The 25,014-nt window shown below is 42.3% G+C and overlaps 1 protein-coding gene across 3 annotated transcripts in view; it reads right to left on the bottom strand.

The window, feature by feature from the left end:
* The window catches only part of LOC115203242 (tubby protein), a 103,235-nt gene extending 78,707 nt beyond the window's left edge, over positions 1–24,528 (bottom strand). For 2 of the 3 annotated variants that reach the window (XM_029767756.1, XM_029767758.1), the window contains exon 1: positions 24,220–24,528. In XM_029767756.1, the coding sequence (XP_029623616.1) occupies positions 24,220–24,275 (56 nt within the window). In that variant the 5' untranslated portion in view covers positions 24,276–24,528. The remainder of the gene's footprint in view (positions 1–24,219) is intronic. The other variant, XM_029767759.1, reaches the window with a different exon arrangement.
* Between the last annotated feature and the right edge of the window lie 486 nt (positions 24,529–25,014).

Genomic DNA, 25,014 nt, shown 5'->3' with positions numbered 1-25,014 from the left:
ATATATATTTAATATATAAAAAATAAATAACAAAAAAAATCACAATTTGACCACCTTTACTCCATACATCGAGACGTACAAAGCTCCCCATCGCGCACCAGTTGGCAAATCTAACCATATTTCTATCCTCCTGATTCCTGCTTCCAAGCAAAAACCAAAAACTGTAGCCATGAAGTGCTTTGAAAGGCTGGTCATGGCTCACAACACCATCTTCCCAGAAACCCTAGACCCACTCCAATTTGCATACCGCCCCAACAGATCCACAGATGATGCAATCTCTATTGCACGCCACACTGCCCTTTCTCACCTGGACAAAAGGAACACCTACGTGAGAATGCTATTCATTGACTACAGCTCAACACCATGGTGCCCTCAAAGCTCATCACTAAGCTAAGGACCCTGGGACTAAATGCAGCACTCTGCAACTGGATCCTGGTCTTCCTGACGGGCCTCCCACAGGTTGTAAGGGTAGGCAACACATCTTCCACAGTGATCCTCAACAAGGGGGCCCCTCAGGGGTGCGTGCTTAGTCCCCTCCTGTACTCCCTGTTCACCCATGACTGCGTGGCCAAGCACAACTCCAACACCATCATTAAGTTTGCAGACGACAACGGTTGTAGGCCTGATCACCGACAACGATGAGACAGCCTATAGGTAGGAGGTCAGAGACCTGTCAGTGTGGTGCCAGGACAACAACCTCTCCCTCAACATGTTCAAGACAAAGGAGATGATCGTGGACTACAGGAAAAAGAAGGCTGAGCACACCCCCATTCTCATTGATGGGGCTGTAGTGGAGCAGGTTGAGAGTTTCAATTTCCTTGGTGTCCACATCACTAACAAACTATCATGGTCCAAACACCAAGACAGTCGTGAAGAGGGCAAGACGCCTATTCCCACTCAGGAGACTGAAAAGACTTGGCATGGGTCCTCAGATCCTCAAAAAGTTATACAGCTGCACCATCGAGAGCATCCTGACTGGTTGCATCACCGCCTGGTATGGCAACTGCACGGCCTCCAACCGTAAGGCACTACAGAGGGTAGTACGCACGGCCAAGTACATCACTGGGGCCAAGCTTCCTGCCATCCAGGACCTCTTTACCAGGCATTGTCAGAGGAAGCCCCTGAAAATTGCCAAAGATTCCAGCCACCCTATTCATAGACTGTTCTTTCTGCTACCGCACGGCAAGCAGTACCGCAGCGCCAAGTCTAGGTCCAAAAGGCTTCTTAACAGCTTCTACCCCCAAGCCATAAGACGTCTGAACATCTAATCAAATGGCTACCTGGACTATTTGCATTGACCCCTTTTTTATTTGACTCTCTTGCACCGGCTCTATGCATACTTAATGGACTCTACCCACACACACACACACACACACTACACAGACACCCCAACACACACACACACACACAAAATTTACATTGACCCCCCCCTCCTTCCCTTTTGTTCACTGCAGCTACTCACTGTTTATCATCTATGCATAGTCACTTCACCCCCACCTACATGTACAAATTACCTCAACTAACCTGTACCCCCGCACACTGACTCGGTACCGGTGCCCCCTGTATATAGCCTCGTTATTGTTATTCTTATTGTGTTATTTTTTATTTTAGTCTACTTGGTAAATATTTTCTTAACTCTTCTTGAACTGCACTGTTGGTTAAGAGCTTGTAGTAAGTAAGCATTTCACGATAAAGTCTACACTTGTTGTATTCGGCGCATGTGACAAATAAAGTTTGATTTGATACACTCTTCACATACGCTGCTGCTACTCTGTTTATTGCCTAGTCACCTTTACCTCTACCTAGATATTACCTCAACTACCTCGTACCCCTGCACATTGACTCGGTACCAGTACTTGAATATAGTCTTGTTATTTTATTGTGATACAATTTCGTATTTCATTTTTTGCAAATTTGTCTTACTTTTTAACTCTGCATTGTTGGGAAAGGGCTCGTAAGTAAGCATTTTACAGTAAAGTCTACACCTGTTGTATTTGGAGTATGTGACAAATAAAATGTGATTTGATGTTGCTGCACCAAATGTCAAGGCTAGCATTATTGCTTCCCACCACTACATAATGGCCACAAACTATACTGTGGTCTGTAGTATGTTTCATGGAGCCATTAATCCATCAGAATCAATGGTGTTTTCAACCACATGGGCTAAATGAGCACACTAGGAAAAGCTAAAATCAGTTTGTCTATTTGTGAATGGAGGGGTCATGTAGGAGCTAAGCAACCGTTTCAACTATGAAGGACCAGCTTGGTCAGTCAATCCCACCCAATGGTGATGGATGGCTATTGCTTTTTATAGACTTATTTTTACTCTGCAACACAGATCAATGCAATGGTAACACTAATAACATCCTTCCTATCTCCCTCTTCCCTAGATAGAACTAGGCTGGGGCTGTGTGTGTCGCTGCTCACATGCACAACCTCCCTTCTATTCATTTGCAAAAAATGCTTCAGGATAATGCACCTGATAATAGCAATGTGTTCCATGGTTGTTACAGCAGGACAACCCCCCCCCCCCCCCCCCCATCTCCCTGCCTGGGTGTTCACACTGTGTGCTGCCTGAGATAAACAGACTTGTGTGTTTGGGGTTCCAGCCCAGTGGTAGGTTAGGACAGGTTCTGTCCCAGTTTGGGTCTCACTGTCCCTTCTCCCAGTGCCCTATGGGGAATACTGCAGGCCAGGGTGAAGGAGGATCAGCCTGCCCAGAGCAGGTGTGTGTGTGTGAGTGGTATGGGCTGCTGCTGCATCAGTGGAGTGTAACAGGACACCTGTGAAGGTCACGGAGATCCCCGGTAATGGCAATGCACTGTCTGCCAGCTGGGTGGTACCAAGCCAGCTGGACCTTTGCCTGCCAGGTCCTCCCCAGGAACACACAGCAGGAGAGAGAGAGAGAGACAGAAAGAGATAAAGCGAGCACCCACACCTCACTCTTTGTTGATAAACCCCCCCACAGAGCAGACTTTTACTGGGGCTTTGCATGAGACCATAACAGATGTACTGTCACAATGTGTGGGTGATACTGTAGATGAACAGAGCCCTACAGCTAAGAATATTTCTCCATCATCAGAGCAATGCCAATTTGACCCCATCACCTGCAGAATACATGTAGAAAATCTATCAATTACTGTAGCCAACTACATCTCCCTGTACTAACACTGATCAGCATGTTGCAGTGTGTGGTGTGAGTGTGTCGGCCAGGAAGGCCTCGGTGCTCTCTCAGCCACTAAGCAGCATGGGAGCAGGAAGCCCAACCAGCGGGCTAGGCCTGAACGACAGTGTATTTAGCAGGCCTGCGTGGGCAGAGTGGAGACATGGAGTGGAGAGAGGCTCACTTTTATTAGAGGACGTTTATCTAGTTTTGCAGTCATGATTACCAGTCAGAACCTGGGCCCGACAACTCCGCAAACTCCACACACGCAAACACACATATAAAACGCGCACACCCACACCGGATACCCTATATCAACACAGCCCCCCTACCTCATCTCTCAGTGCCAAACAGAAACATGCATAAAACATGATTTGGATTAGGAAATGTCAGGCTGGATGAAACAGTGTCCCCACATCCCAGTGTGGCTGGAGATGGACTGCCTCTCTACTCCAACAGTTCCCTGGATCATTCTAGGGATACTTACCGCAACAGGATAAATAATAACAGGGATATACAGAGAAAACCAAGGATGTGGCGCAAACAACAGGTATTGTTGCTACAGTTTGCTAAGAATGGCAGGTGCAAATGTTTGATTCCTCAATTTGTTGGGATCTGCAGCTTAGCTGAAGCAGGTACAAAAGGTTGATTCTCAGGGTTCATTTCTGGGTTGTTTTTGACACTAGTTTATGAGTAGATCAAGCAGTCTGTTGTTTTCAGAGACAAGGTACAGCTAGTTCTCTTATCACCAGCCACCACCTCAGCCACTCAGGGGGTGCATCTCAAGCGCAGACAGACAGATTGCTGCTCCAGATCACACTCACACCTCTCGCCCTGCAGACAGACAGATGAGGGGGAGGGGTGTAAAAACGAGGGTGCCATCTTGACAAGTGGTATACAGTATCTCTGCCCTATGTCTATCTTTAGAGGGCATTATGCGAACGTCTCACACTTTCTCAGCTGATGCAGACAATTCCATTCCCATTGTTTCATCATCGTGGTTTCCAATTTCCCTCTAATCTTTCTCCAGAACTGAACCAGTCCACATCACATTCTAAATGAGACATCTATTAAAGTCCGGGGAACAAACAGTTAAGAAACACCATAAATGACATGGATGTCGACTGACCACCATCTTGTTTCTCAGATGGGTGTATATGGCAGAGTATTTTACTTTCCCTATTTTGTAATTATATTTTTTGTTTAAGTCTACAAAAGAGTGAACAGTACATCTTCAACTTGGTGAATAAAATGTTTTTGATACATTTATTTCTGTTGTAACTGTTCATTTGTTTTATCTCATGTCAACACACCCTTGCTGAACATTTATTCAGATATTTATGTAAACAAAACATTCATTGTTTATAAAGTCCTAACTTCCCGTTGGAGAGCATTACGCACAAGATGCTTTTTCCTAGTTATGTGGCAGCAGTTTCCATGGTAGCAAACAATGTTGCATGGTTGTTAAGGCAATGTCATTAAATATGAGACACCCATAGATAATATGAAGATAAATACTTAATTCTACTCTCTCACAGACTATCAAATTGTGACCGTCTTACATTAGGCCAAATGACGCTCTCTATTCAGTAAGACTGAACGGAATAGTGAGAGTACCAGTGAAATGTATTTTGTTAGTCATAATGTTCTTCTTTTCATCATTATGAATTCCAGTGCTGTTAGAAATGTAAACTATAAAAATGGGAGGCATATTTCCATTAACTTCACTAGGGTAGGGGGCAGCATTCGGAATTTTGGATGAAAAGCGTGCCCACATTAAACTGCCTGCTACTCAGGCCCAGAAGCTAGGATATGCATATAATTGGTATTTGGATAGAAAACACTCTAAAGTTTCAAAAACTGTTAAAATAATGTCTGTGAGTATAACAGAACTGATATGGCATGCGAAAACCCGAGGAAAATCCATCCAGGAAGTACTATTATTTTGAAAGGCTGTTTTTCCATTGAAAGCCTATCCACCATACAAAGACTTAGGACCCAGTTCACAATCTCTATGGCTTCTTCTACATGTGGCCAGTCGTTAGGAAATGTTTCAGGCTGTTACTCTGAAAAATGAGGGAGATACAGCACTTTCAATGAGTGGACAGTGGAAATTTCCAGACATGAGTCCAGCGCATGATCGGGAGCGCACCTTTCTTGTTTCTCCTTTTCTATTGACGAAGCTTTTGTCCGGTTGAAATATTATTGATTATTTATGACAAAAACAACCTGAGGATTGATTTTAAACATCGTTTGACATGTTTCTACAAACTTTTATTGTACTTTTTTAAACTTTTCGTCTGGGTGTTGAGAGCGCGCTTTGTGCCTTTGGATTACTGAACTAAACGCACCAACAAAACTGAGGTTTTTGGACATAAAGAGGGACATTATCAAACAAAACAAACATTTGTGTAACATGGAGTCCTGGGAGTGCCACCAGATGAAGATCATCAAAGGTAAGTGATTAATTTAATCACTATTTCTGACTTTTGTGAGTCCTCTCCTTGGCTGGAAAATGTCTGTATGGTGTTTTGTGGCTAGGCGCTGTCCTAACATAACCACATGGTGTGCTTTCGCCGTAAAGCCTTTTTGAAATCGGACACTGTGGTTGGATTAACAAGAAGTTTATCTTTAAAATGGTGTATAATACTTGTATGTTTGAGGAATTTTAATTATGTGATTTCTGTTTGAAATTGGTGCACTGCAATTTCACAGGCTGTTGCCGAGGTGGGACGCTAGCTTCCCAATGATACCAGAGAGGTTAAGGTAACATCAGCTCAGAAAACCTGCCCGCAGCAAAACCTCTCCACACCTCTAGCACCATCTAGTGAAAAACTACAGCGGCAACTCCAACAGATAAAGACAGACCCTAGGAGATTCTCAATTTGGTTTTCCTAACTCATCCGTCCTCTGTCCTCTCCTCTCCTCTGCTCTTTTTGAAAAAGGTCAAAGGTAATCAAGGAGAGGAGGAAACATGGAAATAAATGCGCCTGCAGGAAATGAGACTCCTCCACTCGCGCGTAATCATGCAAATGAAGGGGTGGAATCCAACAATAAATGTGTAAAGTAATACAAAAATGCTTAGCTAGTTGTGCAAGAAATTTTATAGATAAAATGATAAGTAGCATAACGATTTTAAATGTTTGTATACTTTCTCCTTTGAGAAAACAACAGCTGATTCAAAGGGGGTGTGGTGGATTATAAAACACTTCCGCGCTACCTGCCATGCGGATACTCTTGTGCATCCTCTGACGAAGTAGATAATGGAGGAGGGGAGCAGCCTCCTTCGGTCGCCTACTAACGAATTAACACTCTCCTCGACCACTTATTGGTTTCCGAGTCACAGAGGGGAGAGGACGGAGGAGGCGAGGAGTGGACGGTATTTTGTCCAAATGTGAATCTCCCCCTGGCTGTGTCTCTGTCCTTCGCTCCATGATCATCACTGATCTGGCAGGACACGACAGGAAGCAAAATAAAGGAAACCAACTATGTGTGTGTGTTTATGCGTGCATGCAATCATCCCATACATCATTTAATTAAAAAGGCAGTAAATGAGCTGATGTCTTTTCTCCATGTCTTTAGACAGCGTAGCTGCGCTCGGTTGCTCGTGACCATGGCAACCACAGACTACCCTGACACCTAGTGCTAGTCTGCCCAAAACAGATACTGCACCAAGCAATATGTCAACCGCAATAATGCACACATCGCATAATGCCATGACCTAAGTGATTCATTACATCTTATTCATGTTATGATGTGACTGGAATTAAGTGAATGTAATGGTATCAAACAGAAGGAAACCATGTGTTTGATGTTTCGACACCATTCCATTCAGTCCTCCCCTATTAAGGTGCCACCAGCTGCCTGTGATAGAGACTGACATACAAGCAAATATCTCGTAGGCTACTTTGCTACAATTTATGATGATGAACTGAGGGAAGGATTAGGGTAAGATTATTTATTTTCTTGGCTACTAGCAGGTGATCATAAACTAAACTCACTCGGGTTCACACAGTAGAGTCTATATGAGGTCTATCATAATTGACATATCTATGGTAAGAATATCATCCTACCCATGATACTGTAGATAACAGCTTTACTCAGCATTCTACCCTGACACCTAGTGGTAGTCCAGAAAAAACACGTTTATGGCCACTATACTTCCAAATTCAACTTGCACATGTGCTTATTCCCTTCAACCACAGGAGGGAACACAAACACCAGGAAGTTAGAGAATCATGTGATCCACTCCAGACATTGTTCCATCATCACATGGTGGTGCTGTTCAGCATCAGATATGACCAGAGATGTATAGTTTTACTCCCTCAATCACTTGGTATCGACTATTCTGATTTAGTCACTACAACGTCTTGAAAATATGATGCTTTTGAAGTCATTGAGCTTTTGAACAACCACATGTGTATCCTTCACTAGAATCTGGGAGACTTTCACCAGCATTTCAAGGGATGTTTGTATCAAGCATCTCAGAATTGGAGTGCTGATCTGGGATGACCACATAACCTTTTTTATTGTGATCTAAAAAGCAAAACTGATATAAAATCAGCACTCGTCACTCTGAGACACTTGATACATATGGTCTCTGTCTCTTAGAAGTGTTCTGTACAAAAGTTAATTAGCATGCTCTGACCAGGATGACATACTGTATGGTGAAGGATGATGACTCTATGCAACATCATGAGTCTATCATTGTACCCTTTAGAATTCCCTCCATCTACCCTCTAAGTTAATCAGTTCCTTTCAATGTAATCACAGTCACCTGGTACATAACACATCAGCTGTCTCAATGATTACACAAATGCCTGTTTACATGTGATTATATAAGGCCACAAGGCAGTATGCATGGACATGCTTGGACTGATTACATTTTAGTCATTTAGCAGATGTTCTTATCCAGAGCAACTTACAGTCATTGCATTCAAATGAGGTAGTAGGTATGACAAACGCATATCACAACCATTTCAAGTAAAACCATCCTCAAAAACAGCAGCTATCACAACATCTTCCACACAGCCATTTCAGATTAAGAATAAGTGATGTATTTTACTTTCAATGTTGTGAAGTAATGCATCTATAAACCAAACACCTTTGGAACAGGAAAGTCCTCTGTGATAAGTAACATGGACATTATCAAAATGGGGGATTTTAAATATTACTGGTCGTCACTTCAGATCTTTGGCTCTCACACTGGCATATTAATTATTAATAGTAAATGCAGCATGAAATCCTGCTACTATAGATTCCATACACAGCATGCAGACAGAGGTATAGAGTATCAGAAACAGTAAGAGAGAGACCAAGAGAGATAGGAAGAGAACGAGAAGGAGAGGGCTTAGCAAGTTTCCACATTCAGTCTGCTCTCCTCTTGAAAAAGACGGGGAAAGTAATTATGCAGCACATACAATCTGATGTCCTGTCAATTCCCCTATTCCACTATCACTGTTCACCATAGCAACAGGCTCCATGGGTAGAAGGAGGAGGTGGTGGAGGAGATGAAGTAGTAATATGGAGTAGGAGAGATGATACTGACCACCCAGGGTTAGGGTTAGAGAGGCCTACCACCCAGGGTTAGGGTTAGAGAGGCCTACCACCCAGGGTTAGGGTTAGAGAGGCCCACCACCCAGGGTTAGGGTTAGAGAGGCCTACCACCCAGGGTAAGGGTTAGAGAGGCCTACCACCCAGGGTTAGGGTTAGAGATGTCTACCATCCAGGGTTAGAAGACTACCACCCAGGGTTAGGGTTAGAGAGGCCCACCACCCAGGGTTAGGGTTAGAGATGGCTACCACCCAGGGTTAAGGTTAGAGAGGTCCACCATCCAGGGTTAGAGGACTACCACCCAGGGTTAGAGAGGCCCACCACCCAGGGTTAGGGTTAGAGAGGCCTACCACCCAGGGTTAGAGGACTACCACCCAGGGTTAGAGAGGCCCACCACCCAGGGTTAGGGTTAGAGATGTCTACCATCCAGGGTTAGAGAGGTCCACCATCCAGGGTTAGGGTTAGAGAGGCTTACCACCCAGGGTTAGGGTTAGAGAGGCCTACCATCCAGGGTTAGGGTGGCATACCACTCAGGGTTAGGGTTAGAGAGGTCCACCATCCAGGGTTAGAGAGGCCTACCACCCAGGGTTAGGGTTAGAGAGGCCCCACCACCCAGGGTTAGGGTTAGAGAGGCCCCACCACCCAGGGTTAGAGAGGTCCCACCACCCAGGGTTAGGGTTAGAGAGGCCCCACCACCCAGGGTTAGGGTTAGAGAGGCCCACCACCCAAGGTTAGAGAGGCCCCACCACCCAGGGTTAGGGTTAGAGAGGCCCACCACCCAGGGTTAGGGTTAGAGAGGCCCACCACCCAGGTTTAGGGTTAGAGAGGTCCACCATCCAGGGTTAGAGAGGCCTACCACCCATGGTTAGGGTTAGAGAGGCCTATCACCCAAGGTTAGGGTCAGAGAGGCCAACCACCCAGGGTTAGGGTCAGAGAGGCCCCACCACCCAGGGTTAGGGTCAGAGAGGCCAACCACCCAGGGTTAGGGTCAGAGAGGCCTACCACCCAGGGTTAGGTTCAGAGAGGCCAACCATCCAGGGTTAGGGTCAGAGAGGCCTACCATCCAGGGTTAGGTTCAGAGAGGCCTACCATCCAGGGTTAGAGAGATCTCCCATCAAGGGTTAGGGTTAGAGAGGCCTACAGTTCAGCAACAGGGTCTGAATTGGTGTAAGTCTGCTCCCGCCCCCCTGAAGCCTCTCATGAGGAATACCTGATGACTGATTATGTGTGGTAGGCTGGTAGCACGTAGCTGTGTGTGTGTGTGTGTGTGTGTGTGTGTGTGTGTGTGTGTGTGTGTGCGCATGTGGTCTGTGTGTGAGTCAGGCAGCATGTATCAGCTACAGCAGCCAGTACCACTAACTCACCCTCTCTCTAACTCCTCTCCAGTCAGATAGGGTAAATAGAGCACATCACATGCTGTGTTGTTGGGAGAATAAGGGAGAGCAACAGATGGCTGCTTTGTGATGCTTCAGAGGCAGAAGAAGAGAAGATTGGGTCTCAGCTCTACTGAGGTGAGAGTTCTGTTGTTCTCTGTTCATCTACACTGACTGCACATATCTGGAGTTCTCTACTGTTGCACTGTGGAATCAGTGACTGTGTCAAAAGATAGCATGTAGTGTTGTCACAGTGGGGAAAGAACCTTTTATACAAACACGCTCTCTCACTCACACACGCACACTCACATAAATGACAGACAATGCTGAAGAAAAGATCCTAGGTCCACTGACAAATCTGCTTCACTCCATTTCCTAAAATTCCTCATGCCAGACTGTGAAGTCTACCACTAACGTTGTTATAGAGGATATGAGGAAACCTTCTATTAAATAAGGAGATATTATTTGATAAGGTTGCATCAACACAGTTAGCTTCATCTTCATTTAAATACCTCCATGTCCACTGTGTGTCTCAGACCATTTCCTCCCTCGGGGACATTAAAGTTCCTATATTTTAGGAAGGGAAGAAAACAAGACAAAAGGTGAACACAGGAAACCACACGCCCCCAGGGAGAACAGGCGCGCTCTCTCTCTGGTGTCAGTCAGAGTCCCTCTGAAACAGAGTGTGATGTAAATCTGTCCTCCTGAAAAGGCCTCATCTCATCATATATCAGTCATAGATGTCAGGCTGCTATAGGTCTAAATCTCAGCTGACCCAGGGAGGCAATAATGTAGGCACGACAGATTTACTGTTATCATGCTAAATAATAACCTACCGCATGAGAGAGGCGAATAACTCAGAAAGACAGAGGTTTTTATTACTTTTATGAATGTAAGCAATAGATTTAAAGCTAACATGCTATAACACAAGGGAATGGATGCAACCAGCTGCAATTGATGCATCTACGACTGTACAAAGCATGTATTTAATTTTATGAAAATAAAATGGGTATGAAATAGAATGTTGTAATTTTGAATATTCTTCCACTACCAACCATTACTACTGACCTGAATGTTCTGTTGGACCAGGGGATAGCACACAGGAGCATCAGGGCACAGCTGGGTTGTCATGTGTGCACTCTGCATCAAAGTCTTCCTACACCTGGCAGTACTCACTGCTGAGTGGGCTATCTGACAGTAATGTGTTGTTACGTGGTGGCTAACCTGCTGCCTCACCTGGTTAAAGACAGGTATGTGCAGCTCAGGCTTTCAAAAGGGCCTCTGGGATATCCTCATATGGGCGGCAGGTAGCGTAGTGGTTAGAGCGTTGGGCCAGTAACCAAAAGGTTGATAGAGCGAATCCCTGAGCTGACAAGTAAAAAAATCTGTTGTTTTACCCCTGAGCAAGGCAGTTAACCCACTGTTCCCCGGGCGCCAAAAGACGTGGATTAAGGCAGCCCCCCGCACCTCTCGGATTCAAAGGGGTTGGGTTAAACGCAGAAGACACATTTCAGTTGAAGGCATTTAGTTTTACAACTGACTGGTTATCCCCCCTTTCCCTCCACAATACTCCAGTACTCCTCCTTCAGTCCCATCTGTCCACTTCTCTCAACTGTTGTGATAATAGCCACGCATTCAATACTTACACCACGATGCGATGGCACACTGATTGCAATCTGCTGTTGTCCTGAGTGATTCACTGCTGATTCAAGCATTGTTACTCAATACTGGTGTCACTGAGATATGATTTTTCTCTAAAGCCTTCATTTAACTGTAATTGCCCAAGATGATAAGAAAAATATAAATCACAGTTTAACAGGAATAAGCACATACTGTACCTAGATATAATGTTACCAAACAGGAGAAGGGAGGGGATGCAACCATAACAGGTGTAGGGACAGAACAAATATAAGAAATAAAATAGGCTTTTAATTTCGTAACACCTAGGAAAAGCACTTGCACATCTGAGGTTGCTTGTTGCAGGTGCATGGGAATAATTTGATGATATATTGAAAGGAAAAAGACAACATTTAAAATGTAAGATAACATTCAACTACAAGTGTGTATGAGGACAGCCTTAACAATCTGTTTGCTTCATTGAGGAGTAATTTATCATTATCCCTGAGCCAGTGTTACAATGGCCATGCTCAACTTGAGCCATCAGCCAAGGCTGCTGATACATTCCTGAAAAACCCCAGGCTGCCTGCTGCTGGACTAATGATCTTTTTACTTTGTTATTAGTTTTTCTGCTGAAACTTGTCAGTGAGTGAATCATTACATCCAGGAACAATGGCTCAGAGATAGCGAGCGAGAGAGAAAAAGAGCATCCAGCTAGATGATCTGTGGTCCATAGTGTGATGAGATAATGTGGTATCCATCCCACACAGTGTCAACTAGGAGCCTGCAATCAGCCAACCAGTTTAATGAATGGTTTCCCATGGCCTCCCCTGTCTGTGGATGTAGAGCTTGTCTATAGCTTTATGACTAATCCAGTCCATAGGGCTTTGTTCTCTCCAACCTCTCCCACCTCCAGAGTAGAGGAGTCAGAGTGCCTCATTGACTCAACACTGCATTCAGCTGTGCAGAGCGAGGAGCAGCAGCACATGTTTTTTAATTGCCGTGAGCATTTCCAAGAATGTCCACATGAAAGAAACATGTCAAAGGCTGAAGTATTAAGACAGTTAATCAGTGTGTGATCAATGTAAGGACCAATGATTTTTATATACACTAGATGACTGACAGAGGGTGCTGTTTTGAAGCCACAAGCCACCATCTTGGCACTCCCCCACAATTGTAAACAATATTTTGGAAGCTATGGAAATGAGTTTACTAAGGTGAACATTTGTTTTTGCTATGTTTATTCTATTACAGTCACCATAATGCATACTTTTAAATTATGTGAGCTAGACAGAAAAACATGAAAAGATCAAAACATTTTCCTTAAAAAAAACCAATTTGTACTATCAAAAAAGTATACTTTTTTGATAGTACTAATGTTACTGTCCCCACTAAAACAAAATAATACTTAAATACATGTTAATTTGTCCTTAAAACATTTGAATTAAATATTGTAGAATTCCATTCATTCCTATGGAGGACTGCTTTTCTGAGGAGTGCCAATATGGCCGACCGGTGGCTTCAAAGCCTCTCCATGGCCAAAACATAGCACCCGCTATGCAGGGTTTATATACATCATTGGCAAGGACCTTGGACAGTTCCTGTCTATGATGTGTGAGTTCGCCACTGACCGCTTACTCTGGCAATTGGCCAGTGTACTGGAACAAAGAGGCCTCACTCGGTGAAAAGAGTAGGATGGTTGGGGTCTTTCCTATCAGATATGTTCAAAACGCCTCCAGAGACCACACAGTAATTATCAGAGAATTTACTGGTTGTGTTCTGTTGTTATGCTTATTCACAAGCAGAGCGGAGCATGAGGACTGATAGAAAATTATAGGACAAAAGAATACTCTGGGAGTCAAATCAAATTTCATTGGTCACATACACATGATTAGCAGATGTTAATGAGAGTGTAGCGAAATGGTTGTGCTTCTAGTTCCGACAGTGCAGTAATATCTAACAATTTCACAACAACTACCTTACACACACACACACACACACACACACACACACACACACACACACACGTAAATGGATGAATAAGAATGTACATATAAATATATGGAAGAGCGACGGCCGTGCGGCATAGGCAAGATGCAGTAGATGGTATAGAGTACAGTATATACATATGAGATGAGTAATGTAGGGTATGTAAACATTATATTAAGTGGCATTGTTTAAAGTGGCTAGTGATACATTTATTACATCCAATTATTAAAGTGGCTAGAAATTTGAGTCTGTTGGCAGCAGCCACTCAATGTTAGTGATGACTGTTTAATAAAGGTTTTTGATTGATTTAATTAAAGATATTGTCTGCATGCTAATTTCACCAATGAGCCAATGATTGACAAGGAACAAGGAACGAACCCCAACACTTCATACACACGGGAAACTGTTGAAAGTGAAAAAAACCAGCAGTGTTGCAGTTCTTGACACACTCAAACCAGTGTGCCTGGCACCTACTACCATACCCCCTTCAAAAGGCACTTAAATATTTTGTCTTGCCCATCCACACTCTCAATGGCACACATACACAATCCATGTCTCAACTGTCTCAAGGCTTAAAAAAGGTTCTCATCCTCTCATCTACACTGATTGAAGTGGATTTAACAAGTGACATCAATAAGGGATCATATCTTTCACCTGGATTCACTTGGTCAGTCTATGTCATGGAAAGAGCAGGTGTTCCTTATGTTTTGTACACTCAGTGTATAAAGACCTAACCATAACTACTAGTAATTTCCCATTTTCCCTTCACAGCAGAACCATCTATTCATCACACCATAAGGCTTCTTTACACAAACCCCTTCCATACCTACAAAACACAAGCAGTGAAATTGGCTATTTACTTTTCCAGCTCTGGTATTCTTTAGAGTCTAGCTATATAATTATATACGTAGCATTCACTGTGATCGTCAGTCGCAGGCAGGCAGCTACCAGCTCTAATTGCCGTCTTTGCTGTTGGGCCAGCACACTTTGGCTTTAACAAGAGGTGCTCCACACTTCCCTTAATGATCTCTACAGCACAGGCAGTTCACGTGCTGCAGTCCTCCACTATTAACTCACTTCGAGGTTTGTTCTCTTCCCAAAACACTTTGTTTCCTTGGGAACGTAACGGACGAGGAGGTTGACAGTGTACTGTGACACTATCATGACATCACAACATATAAACACTGACTATAGCAGTGTAGGAGAGTTAGACTCAGTCACTGCCATTCTCACAGTCAATGGTCCGCAATATTCCATACAGTAATACTGTCTCAATGAATAAGACACAGTATAATCATTATTTTTTAACTTGGACCAGAATCTCGCACAATAATGAACCAAGTGAAATTGGCAATGAAACCTGCTGTAGAGCCAGTAGAGAGATCTCATGCATTATTCTGGCCATGAATTATAGAGATAGTAGTTTCCAACAGACAGTCAGCGCGCCGAGGCTTATAATAATAGTCCAATTTATTTCTACAGTAAGAAACCCCTATCATTACTGAAAAAGAGTCTGACTGTCTCCATAGTACCCACTATTACCAGTGCTTGACTTGGACTGAAATAGGGGCCGGTACTCATTTTGGGTGCCGGTACTGTTTATATTTAGGTGCAGGAGCTCCACAAAACTTTTGATCTAACATTCTATAAGAGGAACAGGAGCTCAAGCAGTAGAACATTTGAGGTGCCAGTACTCAGATCCAGTGAGCTCCTGCCCAAGTCAAGCACTGACTATTACTTTAAAACACGGTTAGCATTCCACACAGCATACCAAAGGTCAACCTTCTCTGCGCTAAGATCAATTATTCAAAAGAGAGGTTTAGCATACAGTAGACTGAGAGACCAATCTGTCTCTTAAATCTGGATGCAGGCAAGAATATGTAGTGCACTACTTTTGACCAGGAACAATAGGGTGTCAATTAGGATGCATTTGGGACGCAAACCTGAGTGTACATTTCTGTCTAAATACAGGCCAGAATAGAGATTGCCTCTCATCTTTTCTGTTGATATTGAAACTCCCCTTCAGTTACAGAAACATTCCATATCAAATGACATAAGTAGCCAATTGTATTTTCATGGTATTTTAATTGGAAAAAGTAATTTACATTTTCTTTACATACTGCGCAATTATGTTTTGAAAATAAGATTGTTTACCAATTAAATTCTCTCTCCATTGTGACAAAACTCAATATTCTTCAGCAGTGCAGCTTCTGATCATTAAATAGCAGCCTGTCTGGAAGTGAACACGTGGATGTGAACACTGTAATAACATCTCCATATACTGTACATCAGCCCAGTCACAGCCAAGGGGTAGGATACAGTACGTCTATGGTACATCCTCCATAATCCTAACAAGACACACTCAAGTGCTCAAAAGGTGCAGGTACCCACAAATGCTGATGCTCCAGATGCACAACTAGTCTTAAGAAGGACAATTTTATTGCTTCTTTAATCAGACCAACAGTTTTCAGCTGTGCTAACATAATTGCAAAAGGGTTTACTAATGATCAATTAGCTAATCCAAGTTTATCATTTTAGAAGGCTAACACAACGTGCCATTGGAACACAGGAGTGATGGTTGCTGATAATGGGCCTCTGTACGCCTATGTAGATATTCCATTAAAAGTCTGAGGTTTCCAGCTACAATAGTCATTTACTACATTAACAATGTCTACACTGTATTTCTGATCAATTTGATGTTATTTGAATGGACAAAAATGTGTGTTTCTTAAAAAAAACAAGGAAATGTCTAAGTGGCCCCAAACATTTGAACGGTAGTGTATATACATACACCCTGTCATCAACGTTCAACCATTCTCAACCTCCAACCATTCAAGCTATCCATGAACACTGTGCCATATATTGCAGTCAATACACATCATTCAAACACTGGGATTCAGCTGAAAAGTAATAATAATAAACTATAATCATATAATCATGTGATATACAGTAGCCAGGTTCTAGATGATTGCACCTATTGAACACGGTCTTGGGCACTATAAAAGGGAATAGGGTGCCATTAGGAACACAACGAGGACATCTCAAGCAAAGGACCAAACCGAACAACGACTTCCTTTCTACCATGCCACCAGATTGATATCAATATATGTTTTGAGTTTGGGAAAGTGAGGTAGTGTATGAGAGTATGACAAATGACAATACAACCAGATTGAGGATGGTGGGGAAACATTCAAACCCTTTGGGAAAATCCTTGAAAACAGAAACATAAAGCACCTCAGCCCTACAGTCGTGGTCGTAGTCCTGTCACACAGGTAAGATATTAAGGTCTGTCAGACTGTCCCTGCCTCTGCCTGCCTCTGCCTGCTTCTCCTGACAGCAGCATCTTAGAGCTGCTAAAGAAACTGAATTAAGCATCACTTAAATCCCACTCCTCTTAGAGGCTGACACAGAAAAATGCATACAGCTACCCAGGAATTCTAATATATTTTGATAGCTGCTGGCAAGATGCTGCATTTAAAGAAATATGAATCATGAATGTACTGCCAACCAGACCAGTCTGGAGCTGTGCTCTACAGACAGCTGGGTGAATCTTTATCTTAGACTGTAAAATTAGGTTGTGAGGATAGAAACATTACTGTAGTTTTGCATGTAAAAGATAAATAGGATATTTCAGACCTTAGATAAACCATAGTATAAACTGAAATACAGTGCCGTTTTATAAAAGCCAAAGGCAACGACTGTGAATATGGTTGTCTCCAGCTGCTTATTAATGAAATATTCATCTAATCTAATATATGCAGTGTGCCTCCCTAAACAACACATTGGTAAAAAGCATGTCCACTTCCACCACTATCTGATTGGGGGCTATAATTACTGAAGTGTAGAAAACTCCTCAGAGCAGAGCAGCAGTTCCCAGAACAGTCTCAGTGGTAATGCTTCTTATTCACACTAGCTATCTAGTAGAAAGCCGGGTAAAAGCAGACATCTGCTCCCCTCATAGTGGTCTCTTGGTCTCATAATGCATTACTTCTGGAACAATAACTTTGCCTGACGACAAGCCCTCTCTCCCCTTCCAATAGATTCATCAGATGGGATCCAATTAGAGGTAATAGAGGGTAGGAGGATAGGCTTCAATTAACTACTGATAGACAATGACCCAAACATTATACAGCTTTATGCTCTGAGGAAATCATATCCAAACCTCATGGATTTTGTGTTTACCCAACTAAACTCAGAAAGCATATGGTTACAAGAGCTTAAAACTATACGTTCCTGGCGGGCTGTGTTTTTGAAGCCTTGAAGATTGCAACTGGAAATGATTGATCATCAATGCCATGACCCTTGATGTGAAGCCTCAGGGAACTGGATTAAAACCTATTGAGTGCTCTATATACTGCTAGGGCCAGTTACTGGAACAGTTCAACATAGGACCTATATTTCTACATTGATATTACAACCATCAGATATTATCCATCACTGATGTGTTTGCAATCAAAACCCTGGCTAATGGCCCCAGCAGAGCCCTGACCTCACTCACAGACACACACACCAACCTGTGTATGGCACTGACAGAGCAGAATTCAGTCTGGGCCTTGCAGCAGCAGCAGAGGGAGTGTTTTGAAAACAGTCTCTAATATGTAACTCCTATAAATCTGCCCGCTTGTGTCCAAACCCAGCCCCTTCGTTCTCCCCCTCTCTCTCCAACCCAGGCCCCCTCTCTCTCCAACCCAGGCCCCCTCTCTCTCCAACCCAGGCCCCCTCTCTCTCCAACCCAGGCCCCCTCTCTCTCCAACCCAGGCCCACTCTCTCTCCAACCCAGGCCCCCTCTCTCTCCAACCCAGGCCCCCTCTCTCTCCAACCCAGGCCCCCTCTCTCTCCAACCCAGGCCCCCTCTGTTCCATTCTGAGTCGATAAGAGGCAGACAGACACTGTTATTTACTTAGAGGCATACACCTCTATACACAATGACTAGTTTGACCAATTTACACTGAACATTTTACAAAAACACATTTAGTGGAAGAACTGTGCAGATACAAAGATTCAGTAAAATATCTCAAAGTTTATGTCCACGTTAGTTAAATATCTGCTCCAAATAAAGATTCAACATGTCTGCAGATAGAATGGTGTCAGCTATGACATCACACAATGACTTTGAAAAAAATCTATTTTGGTTATTGAACTACAGTAAGTGAAGTGGATTTACATCTGGTATTGGAATTGCGGTATCATCATTTCATCATGGGTCCCTGATCTGTACGACACAGAAATGCATAATTATGGATATTAATGTCATACTCTTCATGATGATCTATCCTAAATAGGTACACAAAATGTATAAAATATACAATATCTTCCTTTGCATATTTGGGTATTATTCTACACACTGGCTATTATTTTAATGAGCTGTGCCCCCAAACAAGACCAAATTTGTTGGTCCGGACCAAATCTGAATCAATCCTAGATATCTATGTTTCACTAGTTTGTACATCAAGTATAGCACAGTAGAGCTCAGAAGAGTACAGTACAGCACAAAAGAGTAGAGTTCAGTACAGTAGAAGACAAAGTCGATTATAGTTCAGTAGAGTATATTTCAGTGCAATAGTGTACTGAACTCTAGTTAATCTACTATGTACTGTACTCTACAGTACTATACTTTTGTTTGCTGTACTGTGCTGTCCAAACTTGTGACCCAACTGTGATTTGTGACTACTATGATTTCCTATTGTAGTCAATTAAATCGCAGAAATTCCATTACCGATTTTTTTTAAATTCCATTACCGATTTGGTAACAAAATTGAGTTTTAATCACTTAATAATTCATAAACAAATTGATATCAGTAAAAACATTATCTAATTGATAGGTTTACCTTTACTTGTTACTTCTGTGAATTTTCATTATCATCCCTCCTCATGATGGAGAGAAATTAGAAAATATCTTAAAGATAAAGCATGTGGGTTTTTGGTAATGGAATTTCAAGCCACAAGGCAATGTTTCTTAAACTTACAGAAGGCAGAAAAATGTATCCAAAACTAAATATGTGTTGATATTAGTTGGCAAGAGCCTTTGATTTATTTGTAATACCTTTTAGGACTTTTTCTGGTAGATGTTTTGCAAGACCCCTTTTCCATCTATTTGACCAGAAATCAAAGTATTTGCTTATTCCACATTTTTAAAATGGAAAAGGGGTGGAAAAGGGGTGAAAAATGTATATGAAAGACTCTAGCTTTCATTTGACATGCTCCTATGTTGGTGCTCATGGGTCCTTTTACATGGAAATAACCCTGTGTTACTGAGATAGAACACTATTATCAATAACAGTAAGACAGACAGGTTAGGATGGGAGAATCATATAATTATTCTACTCCATTTAGTCGTACGATTCAAGTAAATAGTGCTTCCTGTCTTGAGATCAGTCCCTACATAGCATATGAACTCGTACCAAAGTTTATATGTTAGTACACACAGTAATATGTATGTGCATGTGTGTGCGCATTTAATGTACTATGCACAGTATGTCATTATTGACGTTACAATATTAACAGCCATAAGCTATATGTTGTATGTCTGCCTAGCCTAGTGCCTACAGTGTCTTTGTGTGTGTCATTTCCCTCCACTACGCAGCTTATGGATGTGAGATCTCACACGTTGGTACCCCGTGTCATCACCCATTCATCTGTGACGCAGGAGCAGGTGTGCAGCGTGGACCATCCATTCTCCAACAGTGCATTAATCCCCAGAAATGTTCTCAGAAATACAATGGCAGCACACACAGAAAATGGCCCACTCTCACCAACACTACTCACTAACCCAAAAAACATCAAATGATTACTTAAAAAGTTTGCCCCTGCAGTAATGCACTTTATTGCAGTCCTGGCTTCATTATTGCATTAAATAATTGATATGTAACTGGTTCCTTCTGTAAATAAGGAATTGTTAGAGGTCCATAAAGAAGTGCTGTAAAACTGCAATGTACCATGTGAGGCGATACCAAATCAGAGACTAATGAGATCTCCTGGCATTTATGTAGATTATTACAGCAGACACACAATAATTATGAAAACACAATCTGTAAGAATGTGAGACCCTCTCATTGAATAGTATCTCTCCATGTCTCTGTGGTTGCTGTGTTTACTGGCTGCCAGGCCTGTTGAACTAACACAATGTGAGTGCACTGCTCCTACCTTCGCAGGCACAGCCATGAATTACGATGCCTGAACAAACACACACCTGGTCCATGAGCAGAGCATATTCAAATGATAGCAGCACCTTTGAGGTTGCATACGGCCCAGAAACATTTTCTAATGAACCTGAGACCAGCCCGAGGGAACTCATAAATTGGAATGAAAAATGTAAGCATTTTAAATCAGGATCAAATTCTCTAACAGTGAGAGATGCACTGCATAGAAGCTGGAGCAATCATTACTTACATATAAAATACCATACCCATAGTATCAGCTAAGCCAGAATAAATACATACAAGAGCGGCTGTTTAGTTTGTAAGTGGGTTATTAACTGTGGATGTTGATGTTTGTTGTTTGTGTCAGCTGCCTTTTTATGACTGTATTGCAAGTGTCAAACTCGTGTGACACATATCTGATGGAGTGCCATTTCATGTGTACTGCATACAGATATCACTAGTGTGTCAAACATGGATCAAGCACTACAGTAATGAATGGCTTCTGGCATCTCTCCACACAACAAACCATTACATCTCTCTGTCACATTTTAGGAGCAGAGTAACCTGCCTATATTCATTTGCATGTCATATACAGTACCTACTCATTCAAAAGGTTTTTATTTATTTGTACTATTTTCACATTGTAGAATAATAATGAAGACATCAAAACTATGAAATAACACATGGAATCATGTAGTAACCAAAAAAGGGTTAAACAAATCAAAATGTATTTTATATTTTATATTCTTCAAAGTAGCCACCCTTTGCCTTAATGACAGCTTTGCACACTCTTGGCATTCTCTCAACCAGCTTCACCTGGAATGCTTTTCCAACAGTCTTGAAGGAGTACCCACATATGCTGAGCACTTGTTGGCTGCTTTTCCTTCACTCTGCGGTGCAACTCATCCCAAACCATCTCAATTAGGTTGAGGTCGGGTGATTGTGGAGGCCAGGTCATCTGATGCAGCACTCCATCACTCCCCTTCTTGGTCAAATAGCCCTTACACAGCCTGGAGGTGTGCTTTGGGTCATTGTCCTGTTGAAAAACAAATGATAGTCCCACTAAGTGCAAACCAGATGGGATGGCGTATCACTGCAGAATGATGTGGTAGCCATACTGGTTAAGTGGGCCTTGAATTCTAAATAAATCACAGACATTGTCACCAGCAAAGCACCCCCACACCATCACACCTCCTCCATGCTTCATGGTGGGAATCACACATGCAGAGATCATCCGTTCACCTACTCTGCGTCTCACAAAGACACCGCATTTGGAACCAAAAATCTCACATTTGGACTCATCAGACCAAAGGACAGATTTCCACCGGTCTAATGTCTATTGCTCGTGTTTCTTGGCCCAAGCAAGTCTCTTCTTCTTATTGGTGTCCTTTAGTAGTGGTTTCTTAGCAGCAATTCGACTATGAAGGCCTGATTCACACAGTCTCCTCTGAACAGTTGAAGTTGAGATGTGTTTGTTGCTTGAAGTCTGTGAAGCATTTATTTGTGCTCCAATATTGGAGGCTGGTAACTTTAATGAACTTGTAGCAGAGTTAACTCTGGGTCTTCCTTTCCTGTGGCGGTCCTCATGGGAGCCAGTTTCATCATAGTGTTTGATCGTTTTTGCGACTGCACGTGAAGAAAGTTCTTGAAATTTTCCGTATTGACTGACCTTCACGTCTTAAAGTAATAATGGACTGTTGTTTCTCTTTGCTTATTTGAGCTGTTCTTGCCATAATATGGACTTGGTCTTTTACCAAATAGGTTTATCTTCTGTATACCCCCCCTACCTTGTCACAACACAACTGATTGGCTCAAACTCATTAAGAAGGAAAGAAATTACATAAATTATCTTTTAATATTATAAGGCACACCTGTTAACTGAAATACATTCCAGGTGACTACCTCATGAAGCTGGTTGAGAGAATACCAAAACGTGCAAAGCTATCATCAAGGCAAAGGGTGGCTATTTGAAGACTCTCAAATATAAAATATATTTTGATTTGTTTAACACTTTTTGGGTTACTACATGGTTTCTACATGTACATACTACCTCAACTAACCGGTGCCCCCGCACATTGACTCTGTACCAGCACCCTCCTGTATATATTGTTATTTTTTACTGCTGTTCTTTAATTACTTTTATTTCTTATTCTTACCCGTATTTTTTGAAACTGCACTGTTGGTTAGGGGCTCGTATGTAAGCATTTCACTGTAAGGTCAGCGCTGTTGTATTCAGCGCATGTGACTAATACATTTTGATTTGTTATTTCAAAACGTGTTATTTCATAGTTTTGATGTCTTCACTATTATTCTACAACTTTTGTCTGGTACTGTATATCATGAATACAAAAACATCAAACATCAAGAATGTGTTACTGCCTAGGAGACGTGCTGAGAGGCTTCAGCTTAATCCCACCACCCCACCCATTGTTGCACAGCACTGAGAGAAATCGTATGAAGCTGTAGGAGACCCAGAATCTCTCGCTGCATTCTCTTGGGATGCCCAAGCAGCACAGTTACGGTGTCTAGAATACCAATCACACTGTAAGAGCTTAAGAGAACCGGGCCACAAGCATCCCACTGGGCACAAATGTCAATTCCATGTTGGTTCAACGTCATTTCATTGAAATGAGGTGGAAACAATGTTGATTCAACCAGTGTGTGCTCAGTGGGATGTTGCTTACTGACTGACTGTGTGTGCTCATGTTGTCTGCTGACCAATAAGGAAAGACCTTATAGTCAGAATATAAAGACTAGCAAGCAAGACCCTGTACTGTAGCTGTTTGATGCAGAAATAGAAAAATAAGTTATTTCCCCACTTACTGTACCAGTGCTGACAAAGCTTACTACAACTCAAATATACTGAAAGCTGTTTCATCTGATCGCAGTTAAAAGAAAAGAAAAACCAGAAAATGTAAGTTACAGAATATACAGCCTCCTAGGATCCGTCACACTGTATTTGTTTCAGGAAATCAACATTGACCGGAAGCAATATTGTTGTAGTATCACAGACAAATCACTGCTTTGACACACACACACACACACACACACACACCTTATCTAGGTCATATCAATTTGCCATGCCAGTGTCAAAATGCCTCATGATGACAACTGGTTTACAGTGTAGACTGCATGACAGCCTGATACATATTCTATCAATATTAGGATTGCATCCAATTACAGCCCCTGTCAATTTATACATATGTCTAGACTAGGCTACTGCATTTAATTGGTTTTGTAGGTTGGTTTATCAATCACAACCAACTTCTGATTAGATATGACAATGGTAGCCTGCTAAACAAAAGGCAAAGGAGAGGTTCTGGTGGCAAATTGGTGATATCAGCTCGCATACCAAGGTAAATGTTGACAAAGGATAGACGCTTACCTGTCATAACTCCATCGACTGTATGACATGTTTCTGTTGCTGCTGACTCCTTCCATGACTTCTTCTACGGGGTGTTGCTAAATAGGGTTCAACGTGACATGAAAATAAAACCTGGGTTTAGATGCCACGCCGATATTTCTCAACAGTTCTAGCGTTTCCTCCTCGAACGAATGGGAGTTGAGATGTGGTGCACATCGATTCAGGGATTCACTTTCTATAGGCTATACCATTTGGAATGTGAAGGGAAAAAATCAGTGCGCGCAAGTTGACAAGCTTGTCAATAATTTGACGAATGCATGGGTTGCTCCATTGGTTGCGCGCACGCAGGCATGTCCCCATCTATTTCGATTAAATACATCATCGCGTAATTTTCCGATCACAACGAGCAAAAACATCAAATTTCACTTGTATTTCATTAAAATGTGTATAGTCTGCATCCTCTGTAACAGTGTCCCCCAGATTGTAACGCCCGTTGGTCTCATCTGGTGATGATGTTGGAAAGGTGTAGCATTGTGATTTGAATTATTATCTGTATTTGTTGGCCTGCCATTCATTCCATTATTATTGAATTATTAATGGACAGTATTGAACTCTCTCTCCTTGGGCATGATTGATAGCCTACACATGTTGACATATTCATGTTTTCTTCTGGTTGCACTGTGAATGAAAGATAATTTTCAGGCATATACAAGTGGACAGAGCTATCTGTTGATATTTCTTGGCCTTGTATACCTAAGTATTCTGGGGAGACATACCTTCTGTAAAACTGTCTTTGCTTCAGAAAATCAATGTTGA

Source organism: Salmo trutta, chromosome 12 (assembly GCF_901001165.1).
Source record: "Salmo trutta chromosome 12, fSalTru1.1, whole genome shotgun sequence".
NCBI lineage: Eukaryota > Metazoa > Chordata > Actinopteri > Salmoniformes > Salmonidae > Salmo > Salmo trutta.
This window is presented reverse-complemented; position numbering and strand designations above follow the sequence as displayed.